The sequence below is a fragment of the Bos indicus genome, chromosome 20 (assembly GCF_029378745.1).
Source record: "Bos indicus isolate NIAB-ARS_2022 breed Sahiwal x Tharparkar chromosome 20, NIAB-ARS_B.indTharparkar_mat_pri_1.0, whole genome shotgun sequence".
Taxonomy (NCBI): Eukaryota; Metazoa; Chordata; class Mammalia; order Artiodactyla; family Bovidae; genus Bos; species Bos indicus.
Window position 1 is genome coordinate 22,936,776 of NC_091779.1, and position 17,653 is coordinate 22,954,428.

A 17,653-nucleotide genomic window follows, 5' to 3' on the forward strand; every position below is an offset into this window, starting at 1 on the left:
GCAGCAGCAAGAGAAGCCACTGCAATGAGAAGCCAGTGCACTCCACCTAGAGAATAGCCCCCTCTTGCCACAACTGGAGAAAAGCCCATGCAGCAGTGAAGACCCAGCATAGTCAAAAATCAGTTCAGTTCAGTCGCTCAGTCGTGTCCGACTCTTTGCGACCCCATGAATCACAGCACACCAGGCCTCCCTGTTCATCACCAACTCCCGGAGTTCACTCAGACTCAAGTCCATTGAGTCAGTGATGCCATCCAGCCATCTCATCCTCTGTCGTCCCCTTCTCCTTCTGCCCTCTATCCCTCCCAGCATCAGAGTCTTTTCCAATGAGTCAACTCTTCCCATGAGGTGGCCAAAGTACTGGAGTTTCAGCTTTAGCATCATTCCTTCCAAAGAAATCCCAGGGCTTATCTCCTTCAGAATGGACTGGTTGGATCTCCTTGCAGTCCAAGGGACTCTCAAGAGTCTTCTCCAACACCACAGTTCAAAAGCATCAATTCTTCGGTGCTCAGCCTTCTTCACAGTCCAACTCTCACATCCATACATGACCACAGGAAAAACCATAGCCTTGACTAGATGGACCTTTGCTGGCAAAGTAATGTCTCTGCTTTTGAATATGCTATCTAGGTTGGTCATAACTTTTCTTCCAGAGTAAGCGTCTCTTAATTTTATGGCTGCAATCACCATCTGCAGTGATTCTGGAGCCCAAAAAAATAAAGTCTGACATTGTTTCCACTGTTTCCCCATCTATTTCCCATGAAGTGATGGGACCAGATGCCATGATCTTCGTTTTCTGAATGTTGAGCTTTAAGCCAACTTTTTCACTCTCCTCTTTCACTTTCATCAAGAGGCTTTTTAGTTCCTCTTCACTTTCTGCCATAAGAGGGGTGTCATCTGCATATCTGAGGTTATTGATATTTCTCCCGGCAATCTTGATTCCAGCTTGTGCTTCTTCCAGCCCAGCATTTCTCATGATGTACTCTGCATATAAGTTAAATAAGCAGGGTGACAATATACAGCCTTGATGTACTCCTTTTCCTATTTGGAACCAGTCTGTTGTTCCATGTCCAGTTCTAACTGTTACTTCCTGACCTTGAAAAAAAAAAAAACTTGAAAAATTAAGCAATGTATCATTTTAACCAGCTAAGAAGAAAACCCACGTGATCATATCAATTGATGCAGAAAAAGCATTTGACAAAATTTAGCACACATTCATTATTAAAAACTCTCAGAAAGATAGGAGTGGAGGGGATCTTCCTCAATTTGATAGATAGTATCTACAAAAAACACTAGAGCTAACGTTTTACTTACTGGTGAAAGACTGAATGCTTTACCCCTGAGATGGGCAACAAAGCAAAAAAGTTCATTCTTTCTCATATTCAACATAGCCCTGGGAGTTCTAGCCAGTGCAAAAAGGCAAGAAAAGAAAAAAAAAAAAAAAAAAAGCATACATATTGAAAAAGAAAACTGTTCCTTTCTTTGCACAACTTGATTGTCTACATAGAAAATACTAAAAAACCTATCAAAAACTCAAACTAATGAGTTGAGCAAGGTCCCAGGATACAAAATCAATATACAAAACCAAATTTATTTCTATTAATATATACTAGAAATGAACACATGGACATCAACATTAAAACCACAATACCAAGTAAAACCACTCAATAAAAAATATTTTAGGTGTGAATAAAACAAAATACATTCAAGACTTACATACTCTAAACTATAAAATGCTTATGAAAGAAATCAAAGATCTAAAATAAATGGAGAGATCATGTTCATGGATTAGAAGATTCAATATAGTAAACATGAAATGCTCCCCAAATTCATATACAAGTTTAATGCAATTTCTATCAAACTCAAGTAAGACATCTTTTGTGGATATAGACAAAATTATCTAAAATTTATATAGAAAGCAAAGAAACTAAGAGAGTTAAAACAATTTTGAAAAAGAAGAATGAAGTAGGGGAGTATTCAGTTCAGTCGCTCAGTTGTGTCTGACTCTTTGCGACTCCGTGGACTGCAGCACGCCAGGCTTCCCTGTCCATCACCAACTCCTGGAGCTTACTCAGACTCATGTCCATTGAGTCGGTGATGCCATCCAACCATCTCATCTTCTGTCGTCCCCTTCTCCTCCTGCCCTCAATCTTTCCCAGCATCAGAGTATTTTCAAATAAGTCAGTTCTTTGCATCAGGTGGCCAAAGCTTTGGAGTTTCAGCTTCAGTATCAGTCCTTCCAATGAACACCCAGGACTGATCTCCTTTAGAATGGACTGGTTGGATCTCCTTTCATCCAAGGGATGCTCAAGAGTCTTCTCCAACACCACAGTTCAAAGGCATCAATTCTTCGGTGCTCAGCTTTCTTTATAGTCCAACTCTCTCATCCATACATGACCACTGGAAAAACCTTGTCTTTGACTAGACGGACCTTTGTTGGAGAAGTAATGTCTCTGCTTTTTAATATGCTGCCTAAGTTCATCATAACTTTTCTTCCAAGGAGCGAGCATCTTTTAATTTCGTGACTTCAGTCACCATCTGCAGTGATTTTGTATCACTAATCACCTCCAATAAGTGTGTGCTGTACCTGTCTGCCTAGTTGGCATTGCTTTCTAAAGATACGTCCAGATTCTGCATTGTTCAAACCAACTCAGGCTTAACCCTGCCTGTTATGTCCCAAATTATGCTGATTCCCAAGGTAGTAATAAACAAACTTTATCATCTGCACAAAATGTTTTAATCAAGCAATTACAGCAAGATTACAAAAGATTTAATAGGGTCTAAAAATACATAATTTATATTAGGCTGGCTAAAAAGTTCCTTCAGTTTTTAAATAAAAACTCTCTTATGTATTTTCTGCTGACTAATTCCAGACACTTTTCATCAAGTGCTGTTTTCAGTCGGTCTATTTGAGAGCAATAGAAAGTGAAAGTCAAGTCACTCAATCATGTCCAACTCTTTGCAACCCCATGGACTGTAGCCTACCAGGCTCCTCAGTCCATGGAATTTTCCAGGCAAGAGTACTGGAGTGGGTTGCCATTTCCTTCTCCAGGAGATCTTGCCGACCCAGGGATCAAACCCAGATCTCCCATATTGCAGGCAGACACTTTACCATCTGAGCCACCAGGGAAGCCCTGGGAGCATTAGTTGGAATTAATTGTTTGGTTTTTCCAGGAGCTCATAATAGAGGACGTCCTTCCTATCCCACCATATACATGTCACCTTCTTTGGATGAAGACTGGCCTGTGGTGTGGTTGGTGGTGGTTCATTTCACTTGTCCCATAATCTTTTATGTTCCCACATTATTGTACAGAATCCACTTGTCATTACCCATCACAATTTGCTTCAAAAACAAAATGTTTTTGTTATGTTTAAGTAGAGAATCACATGCAGAAATATGGTCAAAAGAGTTTTTTTGCTTAACTTATGTGGAATCCAAACATCAAAGTGATTAACATAACCAAGCAGGTGCAAATGATTTTCCATACTTGATTTGGATATTTTGATATATCAGCTACCTTCTGTGTGGTATAATGTTGATAGTTCTCAGTTAATGTCTTGGTTTGATCGTTATCAGCTTCAACTGGTCTACCCAACTGTGGAACATCATACAGCAAGAAATCTCCAGCATGAAACTTCACAAAATACTTTTGACATGTTTGATCAGTCACAGCACCTTTCCCATACACTGCACAAATCTTTTTTTGAGTTTCAGTTGAGCTTTTATCTTTGTTGAAATAATAAAGCATAATATGCTGAAAATGTTTTTTTCTTCCATCTTCAATATTAAAATAGCTACAAAAATTCACCAATTTTGATAATTTTTTTTAAATGCACACTGATGTGACAGCTATCACAGTACAACCAAACAATTTGTTTAGAATGAAGTTAGAAACAAGTAAGCACTACTAGAGACGGCTTATAGAAAAAAAAAAAAAAAAAAAAAACTTTTGGCCAACCCAATATAAATGCAGCAAGAATCATCATCTCTCTTCAACTCAACAGCTGAATTTGTGTTGAGGGTAGTTCATCTGCAAAGAGCATAATAAATGAACAGGCAAATAAAGTTGACTTATAAATTTCACAAGCCAAACATTTTTAAAAGCTGTTGAAATGTCTCATTCCAGGATGTACACCCTTAATGCATGCGGTTTCTGGACGTCAAGTGGACACAGTGAAGCTGCTGTTGAAGATGGGAGCCAATATTAACACACAGGACGCTTATGGCCGCACGAGTCTCTGCCTGGCAACCTACCTGGTACCAACTGTATCTGTGGCGGGTGTGAAGGAGTGGGGTGGACTAGATGTGTTGTTACGGGGCCCCCACTTGCAGAAGAGTGATCTTCAATTTGTGCAGCTGGTCAATAGAAATAGAAGTTAAGAAATTTTGCCTTAATCATCTCCAGCATTTATATAATCACTTAGAATTGGTAACATGGATTTAAGTCATTTTGGATCTTCCTAATAAGCCTCTAGGAGCTTCCCTGGTGGCTCAGTGATAAAAAAAAAAAAAAAAAAAAAAAAATCCGCCTGTCAATGCAGGAGATGCAGGATTGATCCATGGGTAGGGAAGATCCCCTGGAGAAGCAAATGGCAACCCACTCCAGTATTCTTGCCTAGAGAATCCCATGGACAGAGGAGCCTGACGGGTGACAGGCTATAGTCCATGGGGTTGCAAAAGAGTCAGACGTGACTAAGCAACTAAACAACGACAACAAGCAAACAGAATACACTGAAATCAAGGCACACGTCTTCTAAAATTCAAAATTTCACATTTCTTGGGCTAGATAGCCACTTAAGAGACAGGGAAGAAGTTCTCTAGATCACGGTGAGGTGAGCAGTGAGCTTAGTGAGTTGCCACCGTTGCATACTACTCTTTCTGGGAACGCATTCTACAGGGTTGCATAGGAAAGTATGCATGCATGACAGCATGGCATTACCCTCTACTGTTGACACCACCTCTGTTGGAAGCCCAAGGCAGGGCCCCTCACTGGCTCTTCTGAGTTTCCCTGGAGGTGAGAATAGACAGCGTCTTAGCGATTACACTGTGAAGCCCGCCACTCTCTCTGGCAATGTTTGAATTAAAGTATTAAAGAGAAATTTGACAAAGGGAACATTCAGAAATTGTCTCAGTCACAGAGTCAAACTCAATATACAAATAAACTTACCATAGAGGTGTAGTCCTAGGCAAATTTATTCACCTCTTTACACCTCTTTCCTCATTTGTAAAATGTAGTAAAAATAATACCCTAAGTTGGTCACAACTGAAGGAGAACCACATGCAGTCACCCAGCACATAGTAGTACAAAACCCAGTTTTTTGGTTCTAAATAATGACTGTGAGATTCAGATGTAGTCAATAGTTCTCTGATTTCTTTTCTGAGGAAGAAAAAAAGAAAACCACATACATAGTTCCACGGACTGTTGCAAAATGATAAAAATGCTTAAAATCCTCCTCCATCAGAAGATTTGTTTTTCAAAAGCTATAAAACTTTGGCAACTCTAAAATTTGGCAACCCTGAAATTTGTCCAGTATGCTTTTCTTTTGGTCTCCTGCTCATATTTTTCCTTTTAATCAGAGAACTTGATGATTTAGGCATTAGGAATTAAAACCAGATTTAATATCTTAGTAAACTATGACTCAAGACTGAAAACTATTTGCCTCTATTTAACACTCAGATATTATTGGTCAGCTCTACAAAGCCATATTCAATCTTAGAACCTATGAATTTTACTGTGTTTTGTTGAAAGTTTTTTTTTCTAGACTTTTCAGAACTGAAAGGTCTTATCATTAGCTTTCTTTCTTTTCCATGCATTTAGTAACATTTTTATTACTACCAGTATTGCAAGGGAAAATATTCAGTAATCTTTCTCTTGTTACTGGGTAATCTTGAAGCTTAACTATACAAGAATGGAATAAAGCAGGGAAAGAAATAGAGTTTTATTATATTATTATTCATAATCATAACTGAATTTACTTATAAACATATTTATAATTAGGTGGGAAACCCAAGTGATTCTGGATGAATGTTGGAGGTAGTCTCCTTGGCATGTGAGCCAAGCTCAGTTATCAGCAGGGTTGGGACAGTTACTTAAAGTATTAATGAACAGAAAGGAAGGACTAGCCTGCAGTTATATTTTCCCTTTGAAATCAGAGGGAGAGTGGAGAAATGACCCAATTTTAAGTGCTAACCAAGGAGGAGTCAAGCATCAAGATGTGGCAATATCAGGTCTCAATCCGGTGAATTTGTAGGCAACAGAGAGTTCACAGGAGAGGTCTTGGGGAATTCAGAGGTGGATAAAACAACATTGGGAACACATAAGAGGGTGCTGGTAATAGATCCATATTCGAGAGCAGAAAGGGCAGTCAGTGGCTGACAGGGCCCCAGCCGTTGGAGTAGAGCTCAGTTTAGAATCCTAGGGATCAGAAAAGAGACTGACTAGAGTAACAAAGATATTATCTTTGGGGTTTCTAGAAAGAGAACTCGCAAAAGAGGATGAAGGGCCATATTTCAGATGTAGGTGAACTGAGGCATAGAGTGAAGTCTGGGACATAAAGACTTAGGGACTTCTGTGGTGGTCCAGTGGTTAAGAATCCTCCTGCCAAATCAGGGGACACAGATTCAATCCCTGGTGTGGGAAGATTCCACGTGCTGATGGGCAACTAAGCCCATGCACCACAACTGCTGAGTCCAAGCTCCACCACTGCTGAAGCCCTCCCACTCTGGACCCCATGCTCCACAGCAAGAGAAGCCACCTCACTGAGAAGCCTGCACGCTGTAGCTAGAGAGTAGCCCCACTCGCTGCAACTAGAGAAGCCCTTGTGCAGCAACAGAGACCCAGGGAAGCCAAAAATAAATACATTAAATTAAATAATGACGTAGGAGCCCAGTTTTGAAATCGGACAATGGCATCCAGTTTTGGAATTAGCATGATTTGAAGTTAAGCCCAAAAGGGTCTAGAGTTGACTAATCATCCTCATCACTTGCCACCTTTGGCTCTGGAAACTGAGTATAAAAGGGGAGTGGCCCTAGAATTGGGGAGACAGAGGCAGAAGACTCTAGGGTCCATCTGCCCCAGATGTCCTCCAGAAAACTCAAGAATCCACACCTCAAGACCTTCAGTCCTCTGCTGTCTGAATGGGAGGTATGGGCCTTAACCAACCACTTCAGGTCAAATAGAATATGTTTTTAGCCAAACCAAAAGAAGAGAGGGAAAGAAAACTGGAGAAAGTTTGTTGGACTCTGTTACTATGTCATGCGGGATTGTGTTATATAACATTGCTTTTGCTCTTCCAGGGATGGCTGGAAGGCTGTGTGAGTCTACTCAGAAATGGTGCCAAGCACAATATCCCAGATAAAAATGGCCGTCTGCCACTGCACGCTGCCACCGCTGAGCCCGACGTGAGGTACGTCTGTAGCCAGGTTCACACGACGTTCAAACCGGGATGCATCCAAGTTGGATTAGAGGCTCACCTAATCCAACCCTTGTAGCAAATAAAAACAAAATCTATCCATTTCTTTGGCATTTGCAGCACACAGGACCACATCTCAGTGAATCAAAATAGCCTGGAATAATCTCAACTCTAATATCACTCTCAATTTGACTTTGATAAAACCCTTTTCTCCTAGTCTCTGATTTAATAAGAAATGCTATGTGTCACCATCTGAATTTGTATATTCATTCACTCAGTCAGCCAATGATTAATTCAATATTTATTGCATGCTTAGAGTGATTATTATGGACCAAGCATTGCTCTAGGCCCTAGATTCCCACTTGAGCAAGACAGTGGCTCTGACTTCACAGGTCTTACTTTTGGGTGAAGGAGTTAAGTGACACACTAGCAAACAAATAAATAGTATAATTTCAAGTAGTGATGAGGGCTATGATGGAAATCAAACAAGGTAAGAGAACATTACTGCCTGAACTCAGAGTCATGCCAACATTTAAGGGCGGTGTCAGCTACAAATTGGCACTTGTCACTGGCACTTGCCATCTATCTCTGGGTATTTCCCAACTGGCACTAGTGATAAAGAATCCACCTGCCAATGTAGGAGATGCAAAAGATGAGGGTTTTATCCCTAGGTCAGGAATATCCCCTGGAGTAGGAAATGGCAACTCGATTCAGTATTCTTGCCTAGAAAATTCCATGGACAGAGGAGCCTGGTGGGCTACAATCCATGGGGTCACAAAGAGTTGGACATGACTGAGTAACTGAGCACACATCTACCTCTATAAAGATTAAATCATGTGCTGCTATAGCTGCTGATTTTCAAATCCCAACCCCACCCCTCTCCCACCCACCCCTTACCTCCCCACAACCAGGAAAGGAGTTCAGGAGTCCAGAGCAGAAATGAGACATGTTGTGCTCAGGGGAAAACCGGCAGAACAGGTCTTCAGATGGTTAGATATTTTCAGGAGCCAATGTTATGAGCCCAGTTCTTATATCTTCTCATATCTAGAAAAGCACTAAAATCCTCCATGGCGATGACTGCTCCTTGTGACTAGCAAAAGCTTCATGAGACTGGAATAAACCTTCTGGAAAAATGAGCACTGGACTGCATATATTCCCCCCTCCCCAAAATCTTGTATATACGCTGACCTTCCCTGCTTCTTTTCTGGAGTAGTTTCTCAGAGCTACCTGAGTTCTCCCCAGCTGCAGTCCTCATTTGGCCCCCAAATAAAACTTAATTCACAAGTCTCATGTTGTGCATTTTTTTAAGTCAACAGCTGGAAGGAGGCAAAGATCCAGCAAAGGAGGCTGAGAGGGCAGGGGGGAACCAGTGGGTTAGCAGGAAAACCTGGAGTGTGTGATCCTGGAGGCCATGCAAAGGAAAGTCCTCACATAGTTACTTTCTTGTAAGATGATTGTGCAACAAAGGAAAAAGCTTTGCCGGACAGTCCTCTGTACTGAGTGGCCTGGATCCCCAATCTTTCAAAAGCCCCTCCTAGCAGCTTGATAACAAAGTTTCCCAGTATGGAATCAGCAACACTCCAGGCAGTTCCTGAACCTTTGCTGACAGAGCAGACCTCTGACAGGAATTTCATATCCCAGAGCTAGGCAGTAGGCCAGCATCGCAGGGGCTGCCTTCTGCTGTCTCCTCCACACCCTGTGTCCAGAAGTAAACTGAAGCCTGTGGGGGTTGAGGAGACCAAAGCCCCTTCCAGGTTGAGAGGTGATAGGGTTTCTTCATTTCAGTCTGGTTTACACTAAAGTAAGAGGACTTGGGAAATTCCAGGACTATTCCCAACCAAGTCTTGCCTCTTATTATCATTGGATCATATCCAGCAATAATAAAAAACTAAGATTTACTCAAAGCCCAACAAAACAAGGAAGTTTAGAGAAGAAACAGCAAGGCCAGAGCTAACAATCTGTGGACATCAGAAAAAGATGACTACCTTTTGATGAAAAAAGAATGACTTTTCCAGACAACCCACAAAAATATTTAGTCACAAAAAAACTGTTTTCCCAAGAGTGTGTGTGTTAATCACATCTGCAACCCCGTGGACTGTAGACTGCTAGGCTCCTCTGTCAATGGGATTTTTCAGGCAAGAATACTGGATTGTGTAGCCATTCCCTTCTCCAGGGGATATTTCCCAAGCAGGGATCGAACCCCGGGTCTCCTGCATTGCAAGCAGATTCTTTACCATCTGAGCCATCATTTTAAAGACTACTCTGCATTGCTTTACTCCACTTAGGTGCCTTTTACCTATCTCACTCAGAGCAGTCATTTCAAAATCTACATAACTAATTTTGGAAAATGAACACCTGCTTTAGTTATGGTAATCATAGCTGTTGTAAAAAATAAAACCCAAGTCTTCAGTGTATATATATATATATATATATATATATATATATATATTTTTTTTTTTTTTTGGCTGTGCTGGGTCTCTATTGTTGCACATTAACTTTCTCTAGTTGAGGTGAGCAGGGACTACACTCTAGTTGCGGTTCAGGGCTTGTTATCATAGTGGTTCCTCTTGTTTCGGAGGATAAGCTCTAAGGTATAGGCTCAGTAGTTGTGGCTCATGGGCTTAGTTGCTCTGCGATATGTGGAATGTTCCTGGACCAGAGATCGAACCCATGTCCCCTGCTTTGGCAGGTGGATTCTTAACCACTAGACCACCAGGGAAAGGGAAAGTGAAAGTGTTGGTGGCTCAGTTGTGTCCAATTCTTTTTTTTCTTTTTAACTTTATATAATTGTATTAGTTTTGCCAAATGTCAAAATGAATCCGCCACAGGTATACATGTGTTCCCCACCCTAGATGGGGTCCAATTCTTTGCAACCCCATGGACTGTAGCCCACCAGGCTCCTCTGTCCATGGAATTCTCCAGGCAAGCATACTGGAGTGGGTTGCCATTTCCTACTCCCGGGGATCTTCCTGACCCAGGGATTGAACCTGAGTCTCCTACATTATAGGCAGATTCTTTACTATCTGAGCCACCATAGAAGCCTTGCTGCTGCTGCTGCTAAGTCTCTCAGTCGTGTCCGACTCTGTACGACCCCATAGACGGAAGCCAACCAGGCTCCCCCATCCCTGGGATTCTCCAGGCAAGAACACTGGAGTGGGTTGCCATCTCCTTCTCCAATGCATGAAAGTAAAAAGTGAAAGCATTTTAACATAATGTAAGTTTATTCCAATGTAGGTTTCCTGGACTGGGAGCAGGGGAGGTGGCTCCTCTCCACAGATGATTCAGAGATGCCAGCTTGTGGCTTCATTATTTCCTAGGATCACAGAATCCTTTTGTTCAGCCTGCAGACAGGGTAAGAGGAGAGTAGACAAGCCTCACTTATTTCTTTAAAATCTCAGCCTGTAAATGACACAGTTCACTTCTGCTCACATTCCATTAATAAGGATGAGTCATTCGGCCAGAAGGAGCACTAGGGAACATAGTCCCTGACCAAGAAAGAATCCACATCCTGGCAATGACTCCAATCCAAGAAAGGGGGACAAGAATTTTGGTGCGAAGCTGGCTCTGCCATTAAACTATTGCACCTGATGCGTGAACTAAGCCTTTGCATCAAAATCCTCAATTTGGTCAATAGAGTAGGCTTATCATCTGAAATCACTGCAATAATATATTCAAAAACAATCTAAGCATACTTCCTCTTTTGTGGATTTGTCAGACTAGTTCTTATTATGACTCTAGACTCTCTAGGACTTACATTACATCACTGTAATTGGGAGAACACAGAGCTGTGGTTTCCCCTTCTCATGAAACTGTCCCAAATGACCCAGTCACCACCTTTGGAAGAGCTGAAGCCAAAAAAATAAAATTTTCTTTGTACTAATGATATAGTTTTATTGTCCTAGATGGACAGTTTGCTGATTCTGGAAGATAAAATCTGCTTTAATTATGGTAATGCTAGCTGCTGTAAGTAGTAAAACCCAAAGGGTAAGATTAAATGTTCCAAAACCAAAATTAGCATTTCTGATAAATGTTATCCAAAAATGAATTGGGTTAAACCTTAACAACTATTGAGAGAAGAAAATTATACAATGTAAGAGTTGTGAATTAAGTTTTATTTGGGGCAAAATGAGGACTATAGCCCAGGAGATAGCATTTCAGATAGCTCTGAGAAACTACTGCAAAGAGGTAGAGGGAAGGTCAGTGTCTATGTGATTTTGGTGAAGGGGGAGTACATACATTAACCAAGTATTTTTGTAGAAGGTTACTGCAAGTCACGAGAAGCAGTTGTTATCCTGAAAGATTTTAGTGCTTTTCTAGATATGAAGAGATGTAAGAATTGGGCTCATAAAACCTTCTTCTGAAAATATCTAACTCCATGCAGGCCTATTCTGCCAGTTTTTTTTCCCCAGAGCACGGGGTGGCTCATTCCTGATCTCTACCCTGAACCCCTTTCAGGGGGTTAAGTCAGCAATCTCAGCAGTTTGGACTGAATCTTTGTAGAGGAAGATGGCAAGGGCCAACCTTTAGTTTTGTACAACCGATATAACAAATCAGCTGACTTTGTTACCTAGAGAACATTTCAAAACTAGCTTGATTGAAAGGATTTCTTATGGAATTACATTGCTTAAAACTAGATACTTTTATCATTGTTTTATTGAGAAATCTTATGGCTGTGGAAGAGTTTGATAACATCTGCTTTAAATGTTTCAAGGCAACACTAACCAAGCCAAAGAACTTGGGCTTGAACATAGCCCAAGAACATAGCCCATTTATGTGTCTGCTTGAACTCAGAATCACTTTCTAAGAAAAAATCTTAGTCTGCCTTACAGGCACTTTTTAATTCTAAAATAATAATGCAGAAGGGAGTGACCTTCCATTAAGTCATATAAATCTGTTAACTATTTAATTTTCTAAATGGATACAACTTTAGGCCAGCTTGTCTGACCATTGAAGCATAGAGGTCTATAGTTATAACAAGCATGATGATGACAAGCAACACTGATTATTTATCATGTTCTGAGCAAAATTCTGAGGACTTTCTATGTGCTATCTCATCTAACCTTTACCACACCTCTGCTGCTGCTGCTAAGTCGCTTCAGTCATGTCTGACTCTGTGCGACCCCATAGATGGCAACCTACCAGGCTCCCCCGTCCCTGGGATTCTCCAGGCAAGAACACTGGAGTGGGTTGCCATTTCCTTCTCCAATGCATGAAAGTGAAAATTGAAAGTGAAGTCGCTCAGTCGTGTCCGACTCTTAGCAACCCCATGGACTGCAGCCTACCAGGCTCCTCCGTCCATGGGATTTCCAGGCAAGAGTACTGGAGTGGGGTGCCATTGCCTTCTCCGTTACCACACCTCTATGTGGTAGGTAATATTTCTATCCCCATTTTACAGAGAAAACTAAGGCATCAAGAAGACAACGAATTGCCTAATGCTTGTGTGAAGATAAGTAACCTGCCAACGGGTCTGCTGTGCTCCTGGAGTCCACTGCTGTGGATCCTGTTGAATTCATTTTAATGGCCACACTTTGTCATTAAGCCCTCAGTCTACCCTGAGAGGCCTTATGCGAAATAGTCTTATGGGACTTCCCTGGTAGTCCAGTAAATAAGATTCCACTCTTCCAGTGCAGGAGACACAGGTTCAATCCTTGGTCCAAGAAGTTCTGCATACCATGTAGTCAAAACAAAAAAAGAAACAGCCTTACAGAACTCCTTATTGTCTGATTGTCAGGAAATATTTTGTTCTGTGTCCAAAAACAATCTTTTCAGAAAAACCACACAAGAAAAATTTCTACTAAAGGAGGAATTCCTGTGCTTCTTCCAATGAATTATTTTTACTATGTGGACACTGTGACTTACGATCAGGTTTCTCTCTTTATATATTTAGAAAACTCAAAACCCAATTTGTGTCTCACCTCTGGCATGCACATAGGACCATAATTATGTGTGCTCTATCCTGCCCTCGTTTTCTCTCTGCCTACTTTCCTCTTGTGATCTTGTCTTACTATATGTATCTGAAAACCACCTAAAATCCTTTTTTTGGATGGAGGTAAAGGGTGGGCAGGAGTGCCAGCCCAGGCGTCAGACTGGCTGAGGATGAATCTGGCTCCATCTCTTATAGACACGATTATCTTGGGCAAGTTAACATATTAAGGTCCAGCTTCCTGTTTTAGAAAGTAGGAGTAATACAGTACTTACCTCCTAGGTAAGGAGGCAGAGGTAAACGAGAAAATATGTGAGAAAGCACTGAACAGCATCAACTGTCAGTGTTCACTGAGCGTTAGCGATGATGATGAGAGTGCGGATATTGATGATGATGAAAGACAGAAATAAAAAGGTGCAATTGATCAGCACTAAAGAATGAAACCCCGATACCGCCACTTACCAGCCTTCACCCTGGCCTTTTCCACCTTAGCACACACAGGTCCACAAAAAATACAACCACACAGGTACATGTACACACAGTCCTGTACTCACTGACAGGAGCACACGTTTCCGGTGAATTCATCAGGGTATGAACAGCACTCCCGTTTGTTTTAACCTTGGGATGTAGAGCATTGCAAGATTTTAGAACCCAGTGGACATTAAACTCAACCATTAGCTCCTCTGGAACTCCCTTCTCTGCCTTTGTCAGTGTACATACATGTATATTTTCCCTCTAATCATAAGCATATGTGCTGGCCACATTGTGGACTTGTACTCAGGCACTCAGACTCCTTTTAAAATCTACTCACCCCTAGATTTCCAAACAGCACACACTCCTTCCACTCGGTGCTTGCTGGAGACTATTTAGGGTGAAGTCTCAAACTGAAGCAGCTTGTAAACTAGCCAAGGGGACACTTCAATTAGCCCTTTGCCTCCAGAGAGATTTTGGTTCTCTGATGGAAACAACTCGCTAGCAAACCAACCAGTCAATGTGCAGCCTTAGCCAAGCAATAGCTCAGTGGGGAATCTAAGCTCCTGCAGGGAGGAAGGACCTATCATTAAGAACACGAGGGCACGCTGGATGGACAAAAGCAAAGGAGCACAAGTTTCATCTCATGAGTTCCCTTCCTGCTTTGAATACTCCACTCCTCAGCAGGTCTGAATTTTCTCCCTTTCAGCTCCCCATGGCTCTTCTTGCTTCCTTGGCTAGGACATTCAGAGGGCGCCGATGTGAAAGAAGGGGCATGATCATTAACAAAGCTGCAAAGAGCATGCAGTTCTGTTTGTACAATGTTGTGCATGCTAGAGTTGGAAGGCAAGCAGCGATTTCCTCTGAAAGCAGTCACAGGGCTCTCTGAAAGTCATTTTCATCGTCTCCATGGTTACCAGCAGATTTTTTTTTTTTTTTTTTTCCTTGCCAAAGTGCCGGCAGCTCTGCCTCTTTTTATTCTCTTGATTGCAGCTAGAGGGAGGAAGGAAATCATTTCTTCGGGGTCCTGCTCTCTAGTTTCGAGATGATGCATCCTAATCTGCAGTGGATATTTCATGGCAGCTTACTCCCACCACTGGGCAGATTCCGGGACAAGAGCAGACGGCAGCCTTGGGGACCCTTTTCCTCAGTCATCCCCAGGCTGAGCCAGCTTCAGGACTGTGAGACCAAGGGGCCAGCAAAACAGAGAAGCTCCAGGAGACAAGCCTCCCTTCTTTCCAGGATACTTCTAACTGAGCTCTCCCTGGCCAACAAGTCACCTCATGGCAATCAGGGGACCCCAAGATATAAGGGGTAGGACCTTTTTGTAATAAGAAATCAATCATTATATAGAATTTATTATAGTATATAAAGTCCATTCTAAGAGCCTTATGGGCATTGACTCATTTACAGTTACAACAGATCTTTAGAAAAGAGGTGTTATGTTTATTTTGCAGGTAGGAAAATGTGCGCACTGAGAGTTTCCTAACGAGTCCAAGGTCTGGCTGATTGGTGAGGGAGCAGGGGATCTCACAGAGGCAGTCTGGCCCCAGCCTCTGTGCTCTCGTCACCCCCACTCTGCCTGTCTGCTGGGACCTGGGTCTGCTGTCCTGACAGCTGGGAGGAGGTGGGCCTGATGCTGTGGCTGGAGATCTGAGAGACGGACAGAGTTTTAGCTAGTGGTAATAGATGGACTTGGGGGTTATGGGATAAATACTCCTGGGTCAGCTTAGCACATAACAGGAGCACTAAGAAAACAAAACTAAGAGGTCTGCAAGCCCACTGGTCATTAAGACAGATGTGGGACAAGTGTTTTGCAGACTGCCTCTGAACCACGGAACAGTATAGAAGCACCAGGCTGAAACCAGACACCTGGGTTCTGTCCAAGCTGGATAACCAAGGCAATGTGTGCTGGCCTTGGCAAGCAATATAGTGCACTGGGTCATTTGTTCTCATAAAATGGGAGAGAGAGAGAGAGAATACTCATCTATAAATCTGTACCAGCTTTAAGATTGATGAGTCTTAGTGACTTAGGAATCAAATGGAAGCAAGCGGAATACATTTGCATATATCACTCAGAGTCATGACAGGGAAAACATGAAATAGGGATGACTAAGAAAGTTTAATGAAAGGCTATTTGAAATTAGGGCTTCCCTAGTGACTCAGATGATAAAGAATCTGCCTGCAATGCAGGAAACCTGGGTTCAATCTTTGGGTTGGGAAGATCCCTTGGAGAAGCGAATGGTGTATTCTTGCCTGGAGAATTCCATGAACAGAGGAGCCTGGAGTGCTACAGTCCATGGGGTCACAAAGAGCTGGACACGACTGAGTGAGTAACACATTTGAAATCAACTAACAAGAGATGGTGACAATCTCCACCCCACTCTCCTCCTAACGCAGGAAAATGTTTCACCCTGAGCTCACAAGAGGTGAGGAAGGAAGCTCTTACTGGAAACTGTGTTGTAGTTGTAATTGGAGTGCAGGAGAGGGGCCACCTGGCAGGAGCCCAGGCCTTTTGTAGAGGAAAAACAGTCCTTGTCAGAAAGGGAAGTGGCTCCTCTCCTTCCTCCTGCAGGTTCTCCCACTGACCAAACCCAATGGAAGTCAGAGGGCAGGAGACCTGCATGATGACATTGTTGGAGGTCAGCCTTCAAAGCAGGAATCTGCAGGGCAGAGGCTGGATCTGAGAGGCAAACAGAAATATCCAGGATAGGGCTCACCCCGTGATCTTTGGAGGCTCACCCAGGATGTGAGAAGAGTTCTTGATCTCCCCACCCCCATTCCCATCTGGGTAGAGTTCACTTCTCCCAGTGTGATCACGCTGCTCTGGAGCAGCCCCAGAAAAGCCTGTCTCACTGCAGATGATCTCAGTCTGCTCAGGGTCAGCCAAGGATAACCAGACTGGACACAACTAACCTCCTGCTCCTTCTCACTCTCCTTCACTCAGCACTTACACCAGATGTACCCTAGACATCAGACCAGGGCCACCAATGAGACACAGAGAGAGAGAGAGGAAGGGAAGAGAAGAGAGAACAGGGGAGGGGAGGAGAAAGGAGGAGAGAGAAAGAGAAAAAGAAAGAGAGAAAGAAAGATAATCACCAGTTACCCTCCCCTCATAAAGAAGCTGTAAAGGAAAACATAAAAAACAATGTTAACTATAATGCAATTATTTTTGTAGCATCTTCCCACCTGATGGAAGAATTCTAGAATTCAGAAAGGATATGGCACATTTATTTTATCAATATAGTAAAGTAAAAAAAAAAAATAAAATAAAGGTACAGATATATTCACTCATAAAAAAATAATAAAAATAAATATGCCATTTTCAGTCATAGCCACTGTTCCTTTAAAATCTGTATACTAGGATCTGTATACTTTAAAATCTGTATACTTTACACCTGTTGCATTATTTAACTCTCACCACCACCATCACTGTTATTATCCTTTTTACAGCAGTGAGGATCAGAAGCTCAGAAAGGTCATACAGTGGTGAAACCAGATTTAAATCACAGCATTGTCCTGGCTCCCCCAAAACAGTGATAAGACTAGATTTAACACAAGGAGCCCAGTCCGTCGTTCTGTGATGACCTAGAGGGGTGGGTGAGGGGAGGGAAGGAGACTCAAAAGGGAGGGAATATATGTATAATTATGGCTGATTTACATTGTTTTAGAGCAGAAACCAACACAACACTGTAAAAATTAAAAAAGAAAAAAAGCCAACCACCACTTAAGCTTCCTGTTTATATCACCCTCACTGAAGAAGTCTATCCCCATTTAAGTACTCTTTGTAATGAATGCAGCATGATCAATCCCTCTGATCAGTATTAAGCAATTTAATACTTAGGACCTTAA

At 42.1% G+C, this 17,653-nt stretch overlaps 1 protein-coding gene across 2 annotated transcripts in view; it reads left to right on the forward strand.

Moving 5' to 3' along the window:
• The window catches only part of ANKRD55 (ankyrin repeat domain 55), a 113,176-nt gene that overhangs the window by 39,705 nt on the left and 55,818 nt on the right, over nucleotides 1-17,653 (forward strand). For both annotated transcript variants that reach the window (XM_070774659.1, XM_070774660.1), the window contains exons 4-5: nucleotides 4,122-4,252; nucleotides 7,292-7,401. In XM_070774659.1, coding sequence (XP_070630760.1) covers nucleotides 4,122-4,252; nucleotides 7,292-7,401 — 241 coding nt within the window. The remainder of the gene's footprint in view (nucleotides 1-4,121; nucleotides 4,253-7,291; nucleotides 7,402-17,653) is intronic.